Source organism: Pithys albifrons, chromosome 9 (genome assembly GCF_047495875.1).
Source record: "Pithys albifrons albifrons isolate INPA30051 chromosome 9, PitAlb_v1, whole genome shotgun sequence".
NCBI classification, from domain to species: Eukaryota; Metazoa; Chordata; class Aves; order Passeriformes; family Thamnophilidae; genus Pithys; species Pithys albifrons.
In genome coordinates this window covers 27,575,735-27,601,121 of record NC_092466.1, presented here as the reverse complement: position 1 = coordinate 27,601,121, position 25,387 = coordinate 27,575,735, and the positions used below count along the sequence as shown (strand labels likewise).

General features: G+C 37.1%; 1 protein-coding gene across 1 annotated transcript in view; it reads right to left on the bottom strand.

Annotated features, from left to right (window-relative positions):
• The window catches only part of NRG3 (neuregulin 3), a 345,753-nt gene that overhangs the window by 12,052 nt on the left and 308,314 nt on the right, over nt 1-25,387 (bottom strand). The window contains exons 5-8 of the mRNA XM_071563791.1: nt 24,874-24,976; nt 19,738-19,864; nt 12,420-12,547; nt 3,718-3,888 (exon numbers count right to left, since the gene is read on the bottom strand). Of these exons, the coding sequence (XP_071419892.1) occupies nt 3,718-3,888; nt 12,420-12,547; nt 19,738-19,864; nt 24,874-24,976 (529 nt within the window). The remainder of the gene's footprint in view (nt 1-3,717; nt 3,889-12,419; nt 12,548-19,737; nt 19,865-24,873; nt 24,977-25,387) is intronic.

The following is a 25,387-nucleotide window of genomic DNA, read 5'->3' as shown; positions in this document are numbered from 1 at the left end:
GTCTGTACAGAAGTCTCCAGGCATCCCCAAAAGACCAGAAGCTGCATCTGAGAGCTCTGTGATAAGGAGGAGGTGTGAACTTTGCTGCTACATGATGGAAAGAGATACTGCTTTGGAAAGTGGGACCCTGGGGAATAATAAAGCAAGCAGGGTTTTCAGATATGTGCTAGAATTCTAGTCCATGCCATACAGCTGCAGTTGTTTTACAGATATCTGAGCCAGTGGAGACAGCGTTGGTTAGTTACATTTGCACTACGCTTAGATACACCTGTAGCCATTCATGGAGGGGTTTTTTAGAATGGTTCTCAAGACTCAGTATGAAGGAAATACTGATCAGGGATATTATTCTCGAGGTAGGACAATTAAAAAAAATAAACGAAAACAAAACAGTGCAGACCTTTGGGTTGTGCCCATTCTTGTTTCCTTTGCTTATATATAATTGTTCAAACGACTATAGCTGGAGAGATCGCATCAGTTGCATTAGTCCCTTTTTTGGTAATTCAGGCCCTAAATATATTCTGGGCTGCACCCTGAAAACAAAGGGAGTGAATGTTTTTAATGAATTTCACATGCAATGGATGCATTATATGGATGATATATAAGCAAAACCAAGAAAAGACTGAATTAAAATGGTTTGGTGAGAAAACAGTAACATTTGCCAGTTCCATAATAGAGATTCAATCATTCTTGGTATTTTGAAAACTAACTGGCAGCAACAGTAACATGTAACGCAATGCCTGGCATATTTCCACAGTATTTTTTGAAATACAGATAGACACGCCAATTTTATGCCAGAATTACATGTTTCTGCCTTGTGCTCACAGGGCTTTCGAAGGAGAACTGAGGTTGAACTAGAGTGTATACACTGTGTGCAACAGGTGAGGTATTAAACTAGAAGGGATATCACAGTTAAACCATGTGAGACTTGGCTTTTGGTTAATTACAAACTGATCCATGCTTCTATGTGTGACACCAGACTGCTGCAGTTTTCAATAGATTGAGCCTTAGAACTATAATTGCAGAACCTTAATTACATTTTCCTATAATTAACTTTCTCAGAACCACAGTTCCTCCAAAGAAATATATCTGTTTTTTATCTGAAAAATTATTTTGTCTGAACAAATTAATTCATCTGCATGTGTTTCAAAGTGTAGCTCTCTCTCCACCCTACTCCTAAAACCAAGCAACAAAAGAAAAGCAAACATATATAAATATTCAACAGTAATTATGTTATACAGTGCTTAAGAGTCTAATTTAAAGAATGAAACAGAAAGAAGCATAATAATTTTACTGCCCCTTTAAAAATAGATGTTAAAGAAAGAGAGAAGGGACTGGAACTTAAAATACAAAATGGATGTTATTTAGCATTTATTTTAGTCCCAACAGCTTTGCGCTAAGACCTATGGCTAAAGATGTGCAGTGTATGAGCCTGATGACAAGGTCCATTAAGATGAATGGGAATCATTCCAGTGGTTCTGTCAGGCTTTGGTTCATTGTAAGCACTTACACTGATATATTCACATCCCCCATTTTCTGTCTGTAAACATAACACACTGGGTCTTGTATACAGGAACACATTAAATCTGTAGATGTACACATTCCCAGGCTGTAAGGCACTGCTGCTAACCCTTCCTGCAGGCTCACTGACAGCTGGAGATCAAAACACTGTCCACTTTACTGCATGTGAACCCTTAACACCCCCAGGGACTCACACTAGCTGAAATCTAAGTGACATGTTGATGGTTTCCTTAAGCCACACATTTCAAGCAGATTTTTCTACTCTTTCAAGTAGTATACTGAATAAATAACTGGTATTAGCTGTATTTGACTCAAACACTATTAGATCATACTGCAAATAACATGACCTGGTGCTTTTTGAAAGCAGCAAAAGCTTTCTTCTCAACATGGAATGTGAAGAGAAGCACTTTTGCAGGAGTAAATAAACACTATCAGGTAATTTATCCTCTTTCCTATCAAATATAAACATACAAAAATCTGATTAAACTTCAGCCAGACCTGCTGATGGACAAAGTATAATAAGAAAGGAAGTAGTGTAACTTCTGGAGGGGACAAAGGAACTTTTCATTTGAGCTGGAAATCCAGTGAGAATACCAAAAGTGTGAAACCAACAGGTATTTAGATGGTAAACATCATTAGTGCACAAAATCGGGATGAAGTGACGAGTGGATTGAGGCCAGGTCAGTCTGGTCCTAATATCAAACTTCTGCAGAGCTGCAAATTTAAAACTCAGGCCAGTTCAAGACAATACTTGTAGTATTACACATTTCCTAGATAAGAGTAAATATAACTACCCATGGCTTTGCTGTTATGTACCTCACTTTTCAGCTTAGGATGATGTTACAGCACTCCCCAGAGCCTGTGTTAGGAGACATTGCTGCCAGAGGGGGAAGGCTGTCAGCCTGCTCCTTTCAGGAAGGGTTGAAATTTCAGCAACAATTTTCACAAGGACATATATGCACATTACCATACAAATTAACAATAATACATTTACTGCAAGAGGTAATAAACATTTTTTTTCTCAGAGGAAGCAAATGGTAACAGTGACAGAAATGTGAGTCAAACTTATTTAAAAGAAGTCACCAGACATGCAAATCTTTTGCTGCTTTGCTTTCTCCTTTCCCAGGTAAGGCCTGTTCTTGGTTTGTCTTTCCTAATGAGTGTGATCAGAGACTTGTTAGGTAGATTCAGCTACCACACAGTGAGCCAAGGGCAGCACTGGAGGGTGTGTGCCTACATGTGTGATGATGGCCACGTGCACACACAACACTTATTCTCAGTCAGCACTTGTGGCTCTCATTTCTCAGGAGGTCAGATTGATTAGTGGTAATAGCTCCTTTCTTCCCTGAGGAAAATTACATCCATAGGTGACCTCAGTTCTGCATTTCATAAAGTCAGTTCTGATACAAAAACATGGGGCTTCTTTCTCACAGTGTAACTCTTCACTGTGACTTACAGGTGTGCAGATAAAACTGGAGTTTTTTTTATTCCATTCCAAATACTACTCCTGTTTTTATATAATATACTTGCAATGATTCTAGAAAATCTTTGGAAATCTGTAGGGATATGTAAATATTATGCAAAATATCTCAGCAGTTGCAAGACTTCAAAGGCAGCTGTAGGTGCTCAGGAGCATTTCTGAAATTCAGACCCTATGTACAGCTGAAACTCCCAGTCAATGTTGCAATAAACTGAAATAAAAAAGGGGGAAAAATAGTGAAATTTTGGTGCATTTTCAAAGACAAACCTGTGTGAAGTGACTAGTCTTCAGTCTATAGAAAACCAATTTCACAATGTACACTGATTTATTTAAAAAACCCATGAAAGTTGGACTTCTGAATTATTTTCTCTTATTTAGCCAATGCTGATTGATGGAAGAAAAACACTATCCATAAATTACTAGAACATCACAGTACCACTACAAAAACCAATTATAATGAGCAATGTTGCCAATCACTTAGTTTGTTCTAATCCCTCCCTCTACAGCCTTTGAAAGGCTTAAAAAAAGCAGCCAGCCAAATAAAATCATACTACCTTCAAAGACCCAGTATACTGAAAACATTCTTCCACTATCAGCACTATAAACCCTGGATCCACAGTACGCTACGACAGAGTAGGAAGGGCTGTAATGGCAAAGCATATTAACCTCCTAACAACAGCCACTCACAAACTGGATCACTCGGTTATGTTATTACTTACCCGTGACAAGGTATTGTGTCCTGGTCTGTGATCCTTGACTCTTCTAGCTGTTGATATGCTGGTCCTGTAATTCCATTGAACCTACCCCGAGGCAAGGGAGGAGTTCTACGAAAGGCATTTTTATGTAGCATCCCACTTTTTTGTCCTGGGCTGCAGCATGAAGAGAGACTTCTAGGAACAACATCAAGAGTACAGTAAAAATTATCACAGCGAAAGCATAAAATTCTGCAATGTAAAGGTTCAGGATTAATTATGCATGGCTTACTGTTCCTATAAACTTTGCTGTGGCTGTCTATGATGTCAGTAGAAATTCTCTACGGAAATATAATACTATTATCCACCATTAGCTCTTGTTTATGCCATATTTAATACATCAACCTCTCTTCTCAGAATGAAAATAATTTTCCAGTATATTAAATGTTTTCTTGCACTTGATGAAGGATGCTTCTTTTTTCCATGCTGCATATCACAATCCTGCTACACAAACTTGACTCCTCAGACAGTATAAACAAACAACATAGCTCTGTCATACCCACAGCTGAATTCAAAATCAGATCTGAAATTCAGAGCCCATTATATCACCTCTCAGACTACAAGTGTTGATTCCTGATAGGAAAACACTGAGGAAAAAGTATAAGTGAAGAATACAAGTGAAGCCTCTGAACTGCAGCTTGAAGAAGCCATCTAAGTTTTCTCCACCTTGAACAAGATTTTTGTATTGTTATAATCTTGTTTTATATACAGATTTTTTTCTTGTTTATATTCCTTGATAAATACTGTGTTGTTTCTTTATGTGATATAATACAAACTTGAATATGATAAAAACAAGTAATATTTTTTTACTTATTTTAGAAAATTGCTTTTGTAAACATTTTTCTAGTGTTTTAGGAGGAGAATGGATTTTTTTTTTCATTTCATGCAGAAATTAAAAAGTATCTAGAATCCACAGTTTTGGTAGATAAACCATAAATTTGACTGTTGCTAAAACAAAAATATGAGAACACAGAATGAAGGTGAGGCATAACCTATTCTTACTGTTAACAGGTCCCAGTACTGCATGGCATGACTGACTACTCATTTTCCAGCTACTCCTATTTCTCTTGGCACCTTCTGGGTCTCAGAAATGCATGTTACCTAATATTCTGTTGTATCTTTAATGATAACACAGGCTTTGTAGATGCCTTTTACAAGTCATTATTTCTGGTTTTATGAATAATTCCAACTTTTGATGAATTAAGCAATGCAAAAGACTTTTGATAAGTTTGCCTCTTTATTCCTATTACAATATGACTTAAAAGTAATCTGCATTTTGTACCTACTGGGAACTTTATTTATACTTTGGGCCACATCTACTCCCAAAGCAATTCTTGCTTGGAACAAGTATCTTGGACAAATTCTCTTGGACTGTACATATCCATTAAAACTAACCTTTTCTGCCCAAAGTTAAAATATGAAAAAAATTCAAGTCTCTACTGCTCAGGCTAGGAGTGTTTTATCAGTCTCAGCTGTTTTTCACACCTTTACTTTTCTAGGGCTTTTTAATTGAAAAGATCAATAACCCATAGCAACAGCATTCCCTCCAGGATTTTGGAATGCTTCCTTAAATAGATTTTTCCTTTGCTACTAAGGAAGCTGTGAAAAAACTTTTTTAAAAAAATGAAGTACTGGTCTTTTAGTTCTGAAGGCTGAGTTCAAGTTGCAAGTTACAGTTCATATTCTGTAAAATAACACTACCAAGTCACAAAATAATTGACAATTTCTGCTCAGGAGAGTCTGAAATTATTACAGCAGGGGATCTTGAAAGATGCAGCTGAATGAATAATTCTGGATGGATAATGAATTTCAGAGTTTTTTACCGACTGGAGCATATTCATCAATGTACTACAAAAGTAAAAAACTGATTAACTTATCAGACTTTAGACTGATTACAAATATTTGAAATTAGAAATTTTAATTTTTTAATTGTGATTGGCTCGATGCCCTTCTGCATCTTCCTTAGATGAGAGCACACAGTCTCCTATCTAATGCGCACATGCGAATTCGCAAAAAGCTCCCCATTCGGAAGAGCTATAATTTCAACACACACAGGTTTATACCTGAGGTAACAGCTATAAACTGCAGTAAAGATGCAGGTAAACAACTCATCTGGACTTCCTCCAATCTACACTGAAACTCTCACTGCCTCATGGAGCACTACCTGCTACAGGCTGAGAAAGGTGCGTGGGCTGGTCAGACTGAAGGGATCTGGCACAGGCAACAACAGCATCTCCAGCACCGACAGTGTTTGAGCAACTGATTTGTTGCTAATGGGAGGTTCTTATGCTTTCAGCATTGCTCACACACACACACAAAACCAAAACGCAGAAAAATGAACAAAAATCATTTGTAGTCATGGACAAGACAAACCCACCAAGGACTGGGAAATACAGACAGTGCACCTGCAAGCTGCAGGGTAACTCTCATTTCTTCAAGCACCAAAGACAAGACAGTAATAATTTCTGTTAAAAGTTCTATGAAAGTGTAACTCCAGCATAACGAAGTTTTTCCTGTTTCACAAAACCGGTATGAACATCAGCAACATCTTCCTCTAAAAACGCTAATACAGTCCCTCTCAGACTTCTGCTCTGTTGCTAACATGAAGAATTCCTCCCTCTCAGGCACACAATGCCTTTCAGATTTCTTCAGGGAATTTATTGTCCTTTAGCCACCATTACGATGTCGTCCTCCCTGCACTCCACTCTAACTGGATAAAAGAAACCAGCCCACATAACTGAGCCATTCAGTAAAATAGACCAATATATAAAGCTGTGGTAGACATGTCCTTGAAATCTATTAATCAATGACTCCACAACAAAAAATGAGAATATGCATGAGCTAGTTCACAAGTGATGCATGAACGAGGAAGAAATACAGTTCTGATGAATCAATGGTTTGAAAAACTCAGTTAATTAAGAACTTCGAATTTGTTGTTGTAAATTGCTTTCCATGAATATTTTCTTTAGGCTGAGTAACCAAGTAAGAACAGTCTGTTCCTGCAAGTGGAGTATTCTCTTCTTGAGGCACATACACAACCCCCAAGTGCAGTTAACTATGTTCATGAAGAGCACTTTTACAGGAACTCTGTGAATATTTCTGCATTACCTTTTAGCTAATTACTAAACAGAGTTGATTTTATGTCATATTATGAACACATTAAGATGCAAATTTGCCAATAGAACATGAAAAAAGAGAATGATAAGGTGTTGAAACTTTAGATGGGATGCAAATCCTTCGACCTCTTTGTTTAATAAATACAATGGGGCTACAAAATAGTGCTAATAATCATTACTGTGTGAATATATAGATATTTTACTTTTCATGATTGCAATTCATGAAAAGAAAGATGAAAAGTTGAGGAAGGAAGGAAAGTTCTATAATGGATTGTAAATACTCTGCCTCTGTACCTGCAAAAACTATACAGAAAGGTATAATACAATACCTACTGGTCATGAAATGCAAACGTTAGTGTTAAATACATGGGTTTTGTCCTTGCAAAAAAAACCTGGTAAAGACACACCCCAATGACAGAGCCAGCTACCAGACAGACACTGTCCTTTGATGTTCCCCAGGAGCCACATTTGCAGGCTGTTAAGAGAACCTACTGCTAACATTCGTACAGGTCAACTGCTCAGACTTTCAACCAATTTTCATCATGAATAAAAAGGCTCTGTTATACCTGAGAACATAAGCATCCCTCAGTAAACACCATGCAACAGTAGTAATGCTTCATCACTACGCCCATTTGTCAGCCTGTTTACAAGGCTGGGATGGTACATGAGCACTTCTCTGTTGGAGCCTGTGCTACAGAGGGCTCCCCAAAAGGGACTTCTGCAAAGCTGTATGTGATTGACAAAAACTAAGATTGTAAGAAGACTTCTATGTTAAAAGAACTGAAATTAATAGTTTGATCTCTTTTTTCTCCAAGCATTTAAACACCATTCTTTCTCTCTTCACTCTGTCTCACTACATGAAAACATCTACAATTGCATGATGACCTGTGTTTCCTAGATTGTGATTATGAACTGCTACAGCTGGGCAAATTCTCAGCTCAGGTAATGTAGTGCTACTGTTTGCAAAACTCTCTTCCCACTGTGCATATGCAGGAGAAGATTCCCAGCAGCCAGCCTGCACCTACGAATTGACTCAATTTCTGAAGTGTGAGCATTGCCCATTCCATTATATATTCTAGTATTCAGCAATAGGTAATTCAGGACTAATTCAGGACTTTGGAACTCTACATAAATCCTTCAATGTTACCTATATCCTCTGATTACCACCCTGGTGAGAGGTACTACAGGAAAAGAGAACAGAGCATTTGAGGTACCTCAGTGGCACTGAGTTTATTCATCTGCCATAACTTCAACATATACTCCCTGTAGTGCATTGACCAACCTCCATCTACTACCACAGAAAGTTCTGCTGTATTGAAAACTTTGAGACTTCTTTTTAGTTTAAAATTATTTCTTATGAATATACAATGGTTGTATTAGACCATACTCCTTCACTTTGAACAGGTCTTTACTCCTTGTTATGCTTTCTGTGATGTATTTATACACTTTTCCAGTCTCCTGAATGGAAGACTGACACCGTCCAGTCTAACACTTTCCATTGAACATGGATCATTAATTCCTCATATTAGCTCATGAATGCAATTTGAATCCATAGTACTTGATTGTCCACTTTAACCAGGTAAGATAATAGTGGTTCATTCTCATGTTATACAAAAATGAAGTGACAACGGTATCTTATGAAGTGGTATTAATGAAGAAAATGTCATGATTAATACTTTCATCCCATCTACCTTTTGCACAGCTGCATAACTTTGTGACTTGGTTATCCTTTAACCAAGTAGTATATACTGAAATTTTCTTCCTCATTAGTTTCTTAAATTTTGTTATTAGTTCCCAAATTCTTGACCTTGCATTTAGTACTGCTGAACTTCAATCTGCCTCTGTTAGCCATTCTTTGAAGTTATGACATTCATTCTTTTTATCTAAATCCTTATCCATACTGAGCCTATGACTTTTAACTCATTTTTTCAGTATGTTCTAACTCTTTTTGTGCAAAAAGTCATGTACAAAAGATTAAGCAAAGTTTGTACCCAACATTAACTAATTCCTTTAGAGCTCCATTAGTGCTTTACTGGGGAATGTCTTCAGCCCAGCACTTACCTTCTCAGCATAACTCCTCACTATATCCCTTTCAACCACTTCTGTGTATCCACATGAGAGTTTTTCTGTCTCTCCCTCCCTTCTCCCAATAAAGGCATTAGACACATGTGACAACAGTGACAAAGGCCGTGCAGAGATCGAGCTCACCTACACCAAATACAGTCAGTGATATGATGCAGGAGCTGCTGCTGGTAAACTAATCTACCCAAGAATTTCCTTCGCCTACATTTGTCCTAAAGCTGTGATAAGTCTAATTCAACATAATTGGTCCTCAGTTAACTCACTAAATTTGCCATACTCCTAATTATGTGACGCTGTTCCATCATCATATGTTACAGCTCCCATTTTAATAGATTTTGCTACTAGACTTGAAATTTCATGAGCTGATTCTCCTTCCAGATTTCTCTGATCAGGATTAACTAGACCAACTTGACTTCAGAGCTTTGATTTCCACATTTTACTTCCACATTGACTGTAGTAACATCAATTTTTGTACATTTGATTCTATTCCCATTCTGCCTTTGTCCTCAAATAATCATCCTAATTTCAAAAAATGAAATGCATTAATTCAGGATTGCCCTAACTGCTTCATTTATTATTTTTGTCCCACCATCATCTTTACTTTTTCCTGTACAGCACTATTTTTTTTCTTTCACATCAGGAACAATTGATTGCTTTCAGTATTACCAGTAATTCTTAACTCTCAATGATTCCAGAAAATGTTCACTTCTTGCCCTCTGTGATAAGGTTTGTTTCCTTCCCTAAACCCTATTCCTTTTAGGAATTACTCTTCTAAAATTTCTGCAGAAAACTATGTTCTTTCTTTGGGAAAATACCAGACTCATTATACTTTCTTTCTTTCTTTCTTTCAGGTTTCCTCTGCCTTTACATTCTCAGTTGCTTATCAATACATGTCCTTTGAAATTCAATAGCCTTATTTACAGAATAACTGTAATTTACTCTTTCCCCTAATTTAAACTGAATCAATTATATTGGGAGCATAAAGAGTAAAATGCTTAACAATAAAAAAAATTCTTTTTAGCATGGTTTTCATAATGTTAAAAGCACATAAAAATATTTTTAATTTTAGATGAAGTTTATACTACTTTGGCATTTTTGTAAGACAATACAACTGCTCCAGGCTGAAAGCATCTGCACTTGGCTTTCATCATGTTATTCTCTGAAATGAATCCTGCTAAAATCAATGATGGCAGAATCAATGAATGAAAGTCAGGATGACTAATTACCAAGAAAACTGCTATTCAAAGGGATCACAACTCAATCCCATAATTAACTAAACTCTAATTTGTTTCTATCTATTACCAAATAAGACAGTATGGGTTTTCTTCTTACCTAAATCAATAGATAATCCAAGATGAATTTTTGAGTACACTGTATTCTTTACAGGAAGTTTACTGATTAAATACACTTGTTAAGTTTGAATTCTGAGAGTACTAAGAGTTATTTTACATATGCAAGCAGATGATATAACATTCTTCTACTGTAATAGCAGTGCATAATACAGGCAAAATATTTCAGGAAATTAACAATAATACAGGCAAAATATTTTTGGAGATTAAATTTCAGGTTTTAATTTAATCTCTACATTAATTATTTGCATGAAACTCACTTTGGTAGAGATGGATAATTGCTGTTATCTAGTAATCTGAGTGAAATAATTAGGTGATCTCTGTTATTCACATCTCAGCAACTCCAAACAATTCCCTGTGCTGACACTCTTACTGCCAGGCAAAAATTGCATTAATTTTAGGAACTGGGAATAGCCAGCTCCTGATATTAAAAAGTGATTGCCCATCATTAGCATCCTTGGAACCACCAGCAGAGAAAACAGGTCTGGATGCAGAAAAAAATACTTCCGTAGCAAGTAGAAATAAAACAATATAATTTAATGACAGCATAAAAGAGAGAACCTGCAGAGCTGCTACAATTTTTCCAGGCTCATTTCAGGTTTGGAACGGAATGAAGGGATATTTGGGATAAAACATATCCTTGTAAAAAATGTTTCCTCATTTGGTCACAGTTGACCATTCTTCCACATTGAATGCTATTTAGAAACAAAAATAGGAAGCCTTCACATGGTGCACAAATTAAAGACAATCTTACAAATCTTAAATATTCAAGTCTGTTGCGTGTTTTATAAAAGAAGGGCCTTGTATAATAAATCTTCAGTTATAAAACTACAAAAGATTTTTTTATAAATTAACTAGTCCTTCCACTTCTTAAATTAGTTCTGAAGCAAAGACATTTCAAACTTGGATATTTCAATCATACTATTAAATGTAAGGGAACATCACTGTGTTTTCTCTGAGCTTTACTTTGTGACTAAATTGGGATAAAATGCTTCCCAGAACTTCTGTGGAAAGCATTCCAGGCAACAGTCCCGCAGTTCATCTATGTTTAATAAAATTATTAAGCATATTTTCAAAATCTCAGTGTAATAAGACCTAAGAAATGGATCTGACATGACAGTTGGCATTATTTTTTCATGCCAAATTAAAGGCTTAAGTAAGGTAAAAGCAGATAGGACCCAAATATCCCTTTCTGGCTCACATGCTGCATGTTAAAGTTAAGAAAATTACTCATTCAAATGAAAAAGAACAAGCAGTTGGCTAAGAGACTGCAATGAAAAATGCACCAAATATGAGACAGATCACCACCTCATGCAATCTGAGACTTTTTCTTTTTTTAGTAATTTTAAAAATTAACCTTTTAATAAACAAGTCTTCCACTCCAGATTAGCTGGCTGAAAAAATTCCAAACTCATTTTTTCCAGCCTTTTTTCTCTCTCTGTGTGCACTGGATTAGATGTTACCACTGCCATTTGACCAACCAGACACCAGCTTATACCAGACACCAGCTTGGTTTCTAGGCTTGTAATAAAGCACACACACTCTTTCTCATCCAAAAAGGCTCTAGGCAGAACTCTAATCTGAATGCCATGCAGTGATGGGTGACATTCCTCTTCTTTTAGCTCTTGGAAATAACCATCCAAACTTTTTAAGCCTAGTTTTCAAAGGCCACCATTCTTACATAAATAAGTCATTATCCATTTCAAGTATCATTTGTTTAAAAAGAAAAACCACAGTAAAAAAGGCTGGAAGTTTGCAATCAAGTCTTTATTCAGAAAATGACTCATTAATGTCATGAATCTTGATAAAGAAAGTCTTAGTTTTAATGGTTTCTCACACTACAGCTGTTTTGTCCACTGGGCTTTGTCTGCAGCTTGCATGGTGTCTTTAAATGCTTCCTCCAGGAGTTTTACAAAACACAGATGAAGTCAGGAAGCACTGCTATTACCGTTTCTGTCTACAACTAAGAAAATGCTTGGACATCTGCTTGGTAAGTGGGCCGAGGCTCTGCTGGTCCCACCACAGCACTCTGCATCTCGCCCAGTCCCAGCACACAGCAATCCTGCACACCCATCACCCCTCGGCAGCCACCAAGGCTCTCACCACACAGCCACTTGCTCACCTGTGTTGCTTGATGGGCTGGGGTCCTCTGTCAGGAGACAAGGCCTCTGGGAAGGACTGAGGGCCTGAAAAACTAGACTCCATAACTTTGTGCAGAATAGGTGCCGGATGCCTATCTGGTTTTGAATACTGTAGCAGAGAGAATAAAGTTAATTAATATTCAAAAGACAAAGTACACTGTTGATGCCATTCAATTTGAATTCATATCAGAATGGGGCAAGAAGTGCTCTAATGCAATTTTAAATCAAAATTAGTCACTGCAAGTAATACATTCATTCGGTTCTGTTTACACATGGAAAGCACCAGTACTCATTATGCCCATTACGTTCTCCACATCAAAACGCTGAGATCTGCATTAGTAGCAAAATTACTGACTGATCTGCCCATAATGATAGGGAACACTGGCCCCGTTGACTAAAAGCCCGTTTTTGTGGCTGTCCATGCAGAGACTGAGATCACAACACACGTCTCAGAGGACAGTCAGCAACCTCTTGTGTCCTTTGGTGATTTCAGTCAAACACTGCATTCATCAGCATGTAGAGCTATGAAAACCAAACTGAAACAGCGTTTGTGTCATCAGATAAGTAAGAAAAATATTTGAATCCAATCTGCAGAGCCAGATATCTCATCTGAACAGGTCTAAAACTTTTGACCTGGGAGTATCTGCGCTAGAAAGAACAATGCAAACATAATTCTTCTTGTGACAGGTGTAGGTGGAGGGCAGTCTCTGGGCATATACTGAGAAACAAAGGTCTGCAAAACAGACACCAGACATGAACAAAACCAGATTTTTTTCCTTCTTACTTTGTGATTCAACTGGAATTTCAGGGTAAAATAAAACCAAAATAAAAACGGTCTCTGATCCCGAAGGGAGCCAGAAAGTCAAAGTATAGAAAAAGCTACACTTGGGGTTGTAGGAAGAATTCACGTTGCTAGTGGTTACTGGGCAATATCTCAGCTATGAGAGGTTAACCCACATTTCCACTGAGGTATGAAAAATACATCACTTTGCAGGTTTTTTACATTGCATTACAAGGGCCTGCACTAAAACTAATTGGTCTGGTTTTCTTTCTGTATTGAGATTGTATTTTTAACACTAGATACCTAGATATCCATGTAATCTTTAAAATAATTTGATACTGGGAAGCTATTATATGATTGCATACTTTATAAAGAAAATACAAATGAAAACTCACTGTGGTAAACAATGCCACACTATGATACAATAGCCTAAAGATCCATGAAGAAGACAGTAAGAATTCTTTAAAAACACAGTTCTTCATAATTATTGTTTCTGTCTAACAAAAGACAACTCCTTAAAAATACAGAATTATTTTCTGATTCTCACTTATCTACAGCACTATTCTGTTTTAAAAATGAGTTACATGTATTTTTAGTCCATCTACTCAGACCAATTTCTACAGATAAAGTAAGATATCTTCAAACTTTTCTCCAATGATCTTTTCCCTCTTTCTGCTGAACAGGACCAAAATCACTGCTTACATGAAGGCAAAGCTATGAGAGTGGCAATATGCAAAATGTTGTCACATGCATAAAGTAAACACAACTGAAGTAACAAGAAGAAACATATTCCACTTCCATTTCTTTCAGTTACCATGATCTTAGTTGTCACTTGTAAATGTTGTAGATAAAATATTTAGACAGAAGTATGATTTTTAAGGTAATCATGTCTGTGAAGGTTTTAAACTTTAATAGTTATCCTGCCAACTGCAGAAATGAAACTGGCTTTGATTTGTGACCTGAATAAATCAATTTGAGCTATGTTAAGAATGGGCTGTGAGTACCAAGAAGCTACTTCTGTCCTTTTTTTGAGTTTGTTCACGAAACAAAACTGAAGACTGAATGACTTAGAAGATCATGAGTATGACATGAATTATGAAGAGGAGTTAGAGATAAGCTGTGCCTTTTATTACATCTATGTTTAAGGAGGATGTGGGCTGGAGCAGTGGTACACAGTCTTTCCTCATCACAACTGAGGCAAACCAGGACCCCAGAAGATGCTCTGATGTTGATTAGCAAACTGTATTGGAGGTCCAACACCCAGGAACACTCAGGCACATTTTTTCAGTGTATTTTTTTTCCCTTAACCATTTATCCCCATTTCAGATACACCACTTGTTACACAATTACTGTAACTGCCATAACATTCATTACAATTAAAATATGAATCATAGTTTAAATTGAGGGTGTGAATATGCAGAGAATTTGAACAATGTAGTTGAACATATTTGGATATATCACATTACTTGTACGTTTTAATAGGTTTAAACCAGTTGGGTTTATTCTCCTTTAGCTTAATTTTAAGGACCACATCCCTTGTCTAAGATCATGTCTGGAGAAAAATATCTTCATATTTTTGTGAAGAGTTTACAGCACTATCGGTTGGTGCCCCCAAAAGTATAGGATAGGACTATTCCCCAGACATATCCTAGCAGACCACATCCTGTTGCTTCCACAGCTCAATTTTCACCTGAACCGAGTTCTGTGGAGACCTCCAGCTGTTGTGAGCTGCTGAATACTCAGCCATGATGGAGAGAAAGCTGTGAAACAATTTCAAAGGGCTGTTTCTAGTAGCTTGAAAGCATCACTGAAAGTTTATGTGTATTATTTGGGGTTTTTAATGGTTTTATTGTTTTCTTGGTTAATTATCTGTGTTTGTTTGTGCAATTACTGAGAAACACTGATGCATATGGCTAAAAAATGAAAGAATAATGTTAGGTTTTAAAAAATATTTTTCAAATTTTCAATTTTTCATGGTTTCATGAAGAAAATCATCTGTTACGTACAATTACTGAACTCTCTGACAGAAAATTCTACCCCTTGCTACTTAATGCTATGAGAATCTCTGAAGGCAGGAGACAAGTCTCTGCCACTGACCTACTGTATTACTGTGAGCACATAATTCCTCTGCTCCATGCCCTCTATTCCTTGTTCTAAAATGGAGGATTCCTGGATGAAAAATGCCACTCAAATGCTGCAGAATAGCTTGACACTGTTGTCCTAGTGTTATGCAAACCAAAATACCCATCCCTCCTGCTGGCTTTACTTAGCTCTTCCCCCTCAATGATTTTCCCCAAATAGTAATAATAAAAAGTCTACAAAGTCATGTGGCATTGGAAGAGAGGTGATGTGGGGATCCCATTTCAAAAAGAGGGGACAGTTTTAAATTACTTTCAGAGAGGTCACCTCAAGGAGAAAAAGAACCAGTGATTTTCCTGGATGGGCTGACCTTGCACAAAAGCCCATCAGGTGGTACATTTAACGTTCTCACAGCTGTTCCCATATGGTCTGTATGTTTTGTTGCCAAACTAGCTCTAGACAGAGGACAAAAAACCTCATGTTTGTCTATTCTGCCTATTCTTCCTAAGTATCTATGTGATATAGAAATGGGAAATTTGCCCTTGATCTTAGCTGATAAAGTAAATTGTAATTCAGCTAAAACCACAGAGTAGTCCTTCAAAAGACTTAAGTGTATCTGTTGCTCAACATATATTAATTGCATTTCTACCACAGTGACTAAAAAGAAATTTATTTCCTACTACTATCAACAAAAAGCAACAAGGTACAAAAAGAGCAATGCCCCCCCTCCGTTATAAGGATATTAGAAGCCCAGAGCTAGTGACTGAAAGCCATTAGAAACAAGTGCAGTGAAAAATGAAGCCACACAGTACAGCATGAAAAGCATATTAGCCACCTCAGAGGAAAAGCGATGGGGAATTAATAGATCCACTTGGTATCATGGGAGAAGGTATTAAAACCCACGAAGGTGAAAAAGGCCCCTTTAAACAGCCATGACAATATTCAGAATCATTAAACGAATGGTATGGTTTCAGCTGCCCTTTTTTTTTTTTCCCCACCCATGAAATATTTGTCAAGTTGGAAGAATTTAAAGAAACTCTACTCAAGGTGTAAAAAGGAGGTAGCAATCAGGAGCCACCCCAAATCCTCCCATCCCTATGTGGTGTGTTAGTGCAGAGAGGGCCTCTGGGAATGACAATTTCCTTTGCTTTCCTATGAGAAGATTGAGCTGTTTGCTGCTGTCCTGTGCAGCACAGTCTAAATATCTCTTGAAGAGAGTATAATCTCTCTAGGAAGGGGAACGGAATACTTGGAAGCCCTAGGCTTCATGCATTTAGAAAAAATAAATCTGAATCTCCTGCATACCTCAAAGATTCTGAATTAAAAACTGGCACATCTATCTCTTCCTGGCTGAAGATTTATAGCAAGATTACCAGAGCATTAGTTTCCAAGAGGCTAGAAAACCTAGCAAGAAATTAAGTGTGTTGCTGCCAGAACTTTGGGAAAAGCAGTGAACTTGAGAGAGATTCAGGAAATCCTAGGAGCTGTGTTCAAACATTAATTATGAATCCTGATTGTAGTACACAGTATTTTCCGTCTAATTTGAATGTGTAACAAAGTAATAAAATCGCTACAAAGAGAAACAGACTTGTTACAGGTGAGCACAATTACCAGCAACGAGCAGCAGGAGTCCAGAGAGAACACAGCTGTCCTAACAAAATCTGACCCTTTACTTCACTCTTCAGGCTCACAACTGAGCAGAGGAAGGGAATGGAGCAGATATAAAGCATTTGAGTGTGGAAAGAAAAAATACTTAGCTGAGATTGGTCAAGCTCTTTACAGCCACAAACCACTTGAAACACTATCTGCTATACTCTGTGTCTCGGGATTTAAGTTAAACCTCTTCTAGAGGAACACACCATTTGGAAAGATAAATGGACCCTTTACTAAATCTAGCAACCTCTGAGTCAAAAGGTGATGGCTTTCAGAATAGCCATCAAGAATAAGGATCCTTACTCAACTATTCTCAGGTCTACATGAATATATTCTACTCTTTAGAAGAAGAAAGAGCTTTGTGAAAAACCTGAAAGCATCACCAGGTCTATTCAAAACTGACAAGGGAAATGTACAGGAGAATCTTCTAGGGAAAAATACAGAGGTGACATAAATGAGAAAACTGTCTTGCTTGTAAGAGGAGCACATGGAGTGGGAAAAGAAACAGCTTCCAGGATTACATAAACCTAAATGCCAGTCTGGAAGAATAATCTCCAGAAAATAACTGGCTTAATTTAAGTTTAGTTATTAGCTCCTGAAAATGAAGAGAACTGAGATTTGTCCCCAGACCTATGTGGTGGCAGCTGCAGATGGGAATGGCAGAGATCACATCCAGCTGCAACCCCCAGCAGGGAGGCAGCAGAGCCCTGGAGAGCTCTCTGCTCCACCTGCTGCCTGGCCCACCCAGCAGATATGCCCAGGGCACGTCTCTGGGCTCTGAGGGGCAGTCACTCAGCCATTCCTATGAAATACCTTTGCAAAGTTCCTTTTCTGCTGCCTCACCATACCCTTGCCCTTTTTTTCTCCTCCAATCTGCCAGGCTGTGTAAATATTTCATGAGCTGCCTGCATGAATTCCTTCACTAAAGTCTTCCTAACAATAGAAACCATTATTACCCTGCATTGTTATGCTATATCGTGCACAAGGTCATTCTGTGTTTCTTCCTTAGTATCTTTGTTCCCAAAGGGAGAATGCATTAACAGCAAGGAGAAAACAGTTGCTTGCAAGCAGCCACAAGAACAAGAAAATGGTGTGTTAATTACCAGCACTGGAAATGACAGTCTGAACAGCAAGAAAACTGAAAACAAATTTGGATTAAAATAATAAATATAATGGTGGCTTTTAATCTCTAATGTCCAGAATCTACAAACTGCTACTTCAGTCATTTTGGCTATTGCTATGGCAAAAGAAAATTACTGAAATAAATGTGGTTGATCTGTTTGTCAGCTGTTCAGAGGACAGAAAGAGTTCATTGAAATGATGGGTTGACAAAATACTACACAGAATTACAGCAAGAAAAAGGCAAAAACCAATTTGCTAGTATTAACCAAGGCTGACCCTATCGAATAGAACAAAAAGGCAAAAACCAGTTTCCCAGTGTTAACGAAAGCTGACTCTATTGAATAGAACAAAAGGATCTTGAACTTCACCTACGGTTGCCATCATTACAACCCAACAATGCTCCCAAGAGCTTCTTTTTTGGGGGCTAGAAATAATACATGACTGAAGGAACTGAAGGAAACAACTGCAAAGGTTCCCTAAACTGTGACGATGTCAGTTTAGTGGAGCTATCTTCCTCCTTGAAACAGCGTATTTTTCCTGAATCACAAAGCATATCATGAGTATATACAGGAGCTCCACAATGGTGGTCCTACAAAACAGAACTTTCAGTGAACACAAGCAATGCTTTGACAACTTCTCTGTCACTGCAGGAAGGCTATGCTTACTCTAAAATGGTTAAAAGGCTTATATTCATATCTAAATTAATTGGATGTAATATAGGAATTGAAACATCTGTGGCTAACTAGGCATGAGCACTCACTTTTCCTAAACTCACACTATTTTGACAGAATCTGGCAAATAAAGCAGTCATCCCTTTGAGCAATGCTAAGATACTTTAAAAAAGGTAATAATTGAAAAAGGCGTTAATATATCTTCTATATTTTCTTATTATATTGCTACCAGGATTCTTCTCAGTTCTTCCAAAGACTTTGTCCACAGTAAGACAGTACTAATTTAGTGTGTGACCAAGGGGGAAGAGGATGACGTGCTGGAAAATACCTTGCATCCAGGGCTAAATAAATCACTTGTCTCAAGTTCCTCATTTTAAATATGCTGTATCCATTTCATGATTGTGAGACTATATTAACTTACATATAACTACATACACAAAATGTCTAAATAAATTTCAAATTTAGATTGAAAAAAGTAATTTCTTTCTGTAATCTAAATCCCTTTAACTAAAGACCCAGAAAAATGAGACCATCTGCATGGTCTTCCCTTGGGCACTACTTTACATGAGAAAATTTAGTCCTACATTTTAAATTTACTCTAAATTAACAAATATCTACATTTTTTTCATGCAGGTTCATTAAATATTGGAAGACTTGACTTTATGTAAGATTAAGGACCCCACTTCACCTCTAAACAAGGCATATGAGCTAAGGTATTGCTGGAAACTATAACAGTAATTGCCACTGCTGGATGCAGAGCTGGAGGGCTCAGCAAAGTCTACAACATGAACAAAATGTACCAAGATCCACTGAAATAATGTCAGAAAAAATTTCCTGCTTTCCATTAACAGGCCTGATAAAAAACATTTTATGAAAGAGGTGAGAATTCTTGTTCCCATTGCTCAGATGCTAATAGCAGCATGACGCTGTGCTGCCATCAGCAGCAGGAACTCAGCCAGGCTATTAAGTGCTGGAGCTGGCAGCATTACTTACATTTTGCAGCTGGACTTGGCTTTGTGCCATACACTCCGGCTTTGCCATCATGCTGGAAGCATTTAGGCTGTAGGTTTTCCTATTCTGTGTTTCTTTCAGCTGTTCATGAATTTGCTTTGTTTGTTTCCTGCAGAGAGAAATAAAATTCATGTAAAGAAATAACTAACTTGATCCTCTACTATAGCCATGATATTTTTATAGCCATAGTTCCTTTTGTTCCAAACTTCACTGTATTAGATGAGCCAGCGGAACTAATTCACTAGTGTCTAATATTTCAATGCAGTGGTTGTTTTTTGGCAAGGCTTATGAAAGGGAAAAGAAGAGCTCTTCTGTTTTAAAATATCTTCTATTCTCAGATTACCATAATAACATGCTAGTTGTTTTAGTGCAGAATTTTGTAAGATCATCTATCACACATTTAACAATAGCTTTGCAAGTAGGTCTGAATAATTAAAAAGCATTTTGCTCTGATTTGGAAAAAAAGATTCTGGCAAATAAAACAGGCATTAGCCCCTGTTGGTTATAAAAATGATGAAGAATCAAAGAATTCTGCTAGCTGACTATGCTTGACCTATCACCCATCTTGTATAAAGCAGCTTTTGCTTTCATGCTTAAACCTGGAAAAAAACATCACTATGGCCTCTGAGGCTGTGTTTTTGACATATTATACTAGGATCCACTATGTCAGAGCCAGAAATACTGCTAGATGAATCAGTTGTATTATTCAGGAGATAACTGCACTGGTAATAAAGGCTTTCTGTTTCTGACACACTGTATTGACCAACTGAGTTTTTAAGTTCTGTACATGATAGAGGATATGAAACAGCAAACTTTAAAAATTACTTTTATCTTCGGCAAAGAGATATCTTAGATGGGCAAAAACTGTTAGCAAAATATATGTAAGGTCTTTTTATCAGCTTTTGATAAGCTACATTGCCTGTGACTATCAGTTTTAAACGACCATGAGAAATAACTTCACAATACCACTTTAATTCTTTCCTTCTTTTTTCTGCCCAGAAGATGCATCTCCAACAGTGAACTTAAACCAGACCTGGAGACTACCCAGTAAGGTCAAGGACTTGCCAGCATCATCATCATTTTTTATGCCACCAGCAGCTTTTGGACAGCAGTGGGGTTGGAGCCAAATTTCAGAAAGAAGTGATTTCAGGAAAGTGTTGCTAAGAAATGAGATACACCTTTTCTATACTGAAATTGAAATTTTAGCAAAGAATGTTTAGCCACAGTTCGAAACATTTCTGGTGATTTGGCTGCTGAAAGCTTTGTGACACTGTCAAGTTTGATAACATCTTACTTGAGTCAGGCCAGTGAATGTGATACTGACTGATTAATAAAAGTAATTTTAACTTGTTAACAGTGGAGTCTGTGTCTATTGCAGGAAAGCATAAGAAACCAGAGAAAAATTACTTCCTTAGGTGGTCAGTGGGGGAGCCTGTGAGAAAGGACAAGTTCCCTCAATATTTAAGCAGGAGATGAAAAGTATCCCAGTACAGATATTCAATTTTAACAACATAGATTTCAATATATTAAAAAAGCATATCTAATTTTCTCTGCCTTTGAGTTCCTTAGTTTTGATTCAGTGTGTCACAATGTAAGCATTTGCTTCAATTCACAAACTGCAAGTACCTACTTAGAAGTATTTGTTATAGCATGTTTTTTTAATATAGGTCATAAACTATCAATAACTTGGACTGTATACTTATCACCTAGGCTTCATATTTACACTGTATTTTGAAATGGCATGGCAAATGAAAAAGAATTATTTTACATTATAAACATATTACAGATACGAGTGACATCTTTTGAGTAGAGCTAGAAGCTCATAATTAGTAAAATTTACATGCATAGAGGTGGGTGACGATATAATTTCTCAAGCACAAAAACTTCTTAAAACTTTCAAAATTCTTCCTTAGCCAAAACTTCTGAAGTTAATATTGGAATAATCTGAATAGATATATAATCTGAAGGATTAGAATGTCAAATTAAATTAGTCAGCTGTATCTGAAACATCTCTTTTAAAACATTTTTGATATCTACTTATTTTTGAAACCAATGAAATTGAACAATTTAATTTGTAAATCATCAAAATGAACTCTTTGGCTTCTAATAAAATTCCAGAGGAGATGCATAAAAGCAACTCTAGAGTTTGTTTAACTATTTTCTGAACACCTCAATTATCTACAACTGAGGAAATAAGCATAACTATTCATCTGTCCTACTGGAAAGTCAACCACTTGCATGTTGATCTCCAGAATGCTAATGAAATATCCAGCAGGTTTCTGAGTGCAGACTTCATGAGGTGTAAACCATTATAGTGAAACATGATCACAGCATCAAACTTTGGGAATTATCAGAATTTAATCAGGAAAATAACAAAACAATTTTTTGAACTCTAATTTGGATTTATTTAGAAAACCTGGATTTAGAATTGCTTCTATGTATATAAACATATGTAAGTAAACTGGAATATTCAGCTTTACTACTGCAATCTTTAACATTCCTGAAGGTAGTTTGCTGAGAAAAAACCCCCAACCTAATCATTAATTTCCTTTTATGTTCATGCAACCTAACATTAATAATAAGTTTTTGCATAATCATTTTGCCAAACTATAGGATGCACAGTTATAAAACTAAAAACTATTAATAACTGAAAGTTCGTCACTGATTAATAAATTTATTTTATAATTTTTGTTTTCAAAACAAATGGGCCTTATGTGTTCTACTTTAGACTTATTTGGCAATGAAGTGTTGTTACTTCAGCAAGATATAAAGTCACTAGTCATTTATTAAAGTCTAAACTGTAAAGGGCAGCCCATTACTGTACTCTTATCTGTTGCTAACACTTCTAGCACTTTCTTGATTAACCTAAAAGGAATAATTGGAAGGGCATAGTTTAATTATAGTCCTAAACTTCCTCAGATTGATTCTATTTTTAAAGGACTTTTAATTCAATGGTGCATAGAGAAGTGCCTTTTCTAGCAGATGGTATTATGGAATTGTCAGACTAAGAAAGTGAGGGTCAGTGTCTTCATGGAAACTTTTCAGAGTTTCTGTGTCTATTAGAGATATTTTAAATTTTTTATACATCAAATGAAACCCAAGGATTATCCCCTATATAGGAGGAATGCTTTGATTATGCTCAGGCACAGTCAGGATACATATGCCTGAGAAAGAGGCTCCCCAAAATCTGCTGACTAAAAGCTAACACATGATAAACATTGAGGCACTTAAAATTTGTTGGGTTTTACAGGCTTAAGACACTGGCCAATATCACACTTACAATACTACTTTATGTGGCCTCTGTGAGACCCAGTCTAGACACTGTTATTCACTTTTTGGACAGTTCCAGATGGAGCCACAGCCAGGGCGCTGGGGATTGATTGGTATCTCACCATTACTCTGTTCATATATTGTATAAGATAAGACCTTACTGAACCAGAGGTGCTTATTTCCTCCTAACTTCAGTTCCGTGAATCTGCCATAAGCACACTTCAGCTATGTATTTATAATGCAGATAAAATCCCAAACCCAACACTCCCACCTTCTCCTCAGTTATGATACACTGTTGTCCTGTGAGTTCATCTTTGAAGTGTTATTTCCACTCATTATTTTCAGACATAGCTCTCCTCACCACCTTGGCAAAGTCATGGTATTTGGAAGGTTGTTCCAGCCCAGCTCTCCACTCCCTACACCAGTGCAAAACCAAAGGGGGCACATGCAGAAAACAGAGGGGCATTTTATTCACACTATGTTCAGTCAGTGAATACATGTTCTTCCTACTGACAATCCCATTCTGCCCTTTCTGAATCTCTCTTCTTCAGCAAAACCCTCAAGCCTTTCCCGGTGGATCATCTCTTGCTCTTTCTTCTCTAGACCTAAAACACATAACAACATTTCTAATGCAGTACCAAAATGGCTGTCTCTGCTCACAAATTACACTTCAATGAAAGAGTCTGCAGAGAGGAACTGTCCTGCCAGTCTGTCTTTTCCAGACAACATCACTGATGACCTGATGTCCAAAAAATAATTAAACAAAATCTGCTGAGACATTAGAACAGGTAGGAGTGTTCTGTAAAAAAACCTGTACCAGTCAAATCTTCACTCAAGTCACGTACAAACTACCTCTAAAGTTTGAGGGAAAGAAAAAGGGGGAAGAAAGACCTGGTGACTTTCCGGCTTCCTATTTTTAACTTTTTTTTTCTTCCTGACAGAAATGCCAATTGAGATTTATTTTAAATGAAAAGGATTCCTCATCAGATTACCTAGCCACTAAAATAATTTCTAGAAAAGGGGATTCAGATAAGTATCCAGGTTTTTAAACAGTGCAAACCTCCACATTTTTGATGCTCAGCCACCCTCACTAGCCTCATGTAGGTACTTCTTATATTAACATGTGTTCTCCCCTTAGCTCCAGCTGGAATAGGAATGAAGGATGACAACCATACAGAACATACTTATAGATACAGTGGCACTGACAAGCAGGTCATGTAATTGCTGTGAGGTTTTTGCAACTTAAATTACACACATGACAATAAATATTATGAAATAATTTTCAGTTGGGAAGATAAAAGAGTAGAGTTGACAGTATTTCTCTTGAAACTAGTTTAGTACCGGTGATTTCATCACACTTGGATAGGTCAACGCGTTTCTATATTACAGATACTCATTATGCATTCACATTAACAGTTTACAACTATTAGCTACAGGTTGCAGATATCTGCAGAACTTGATTCTTTCTGCATTTTCAACTGTACTTTTGTTTTCAGCATACAGAATAAATGGGACTTTCAGGGATATGGAATGAAATGTAAAAAGGAGATGGTATGTTTAAGCTGTCATTTTCAAAAGAGGAAAGCGATTATTGCACTGATAGCAAAAGACACAAAATTATTGCTGTTGAAAAAAACACAACAACCTGGAAATGACGCAATTTATTCTTTCCTGATATCAGAAAAAAAGAAAGAACAACACATATTACTCCTGATTACTTCTGGGGAGATGTAGCCATGGGAACTACCTGACCAGAGAAAACAGTAACTTCCGAAGGAGGTGAGAAACTGCAGAACTCTAAAGCCACAGAGAAGCTAAATAAAGAACAGGCCAGAGGAAGGCTCTTACTTTGCTTTGAAGTAGAACGCTGCACAGAGCATGCCCACCACGACTATGCCAAAGACAATGCAGGCAATGGACAGCACCTGGCGCTGGTACACCTCTTCACTCTCTGTGAACAGCAAAAGGGAGAGTTAGGAAAGCAGCAGAAAAAAGGATTCGGCAAAGTGGACATCGTGCCTTCACTAATGATGGACAGATATGAGAGACTTGGAGGTCTGTGTCATCCAACTGCTCGATAGAATGGATGCTCCTCTGAACCTCTCATCTATATAAGGTTCATAGGGTTGTGACCTCCTAGAAAAATTTCAGAAAATGGCTCCAATACACATGACAGATAATAATGAAAATCAGCACAGTTTAATATTTTCTCTGCCCCACATGCCATTTTTCAGCTTATTAAAAAAAGATTCTACAGTCAATAGGATAAAAATCCCTACAACCATGGAATTTTTCTGGCTTAAGGAAAGAACCACCAGAACTCTTGCAATGTCCCATAAGAGTCAGAGTTCTATTTTAGCTA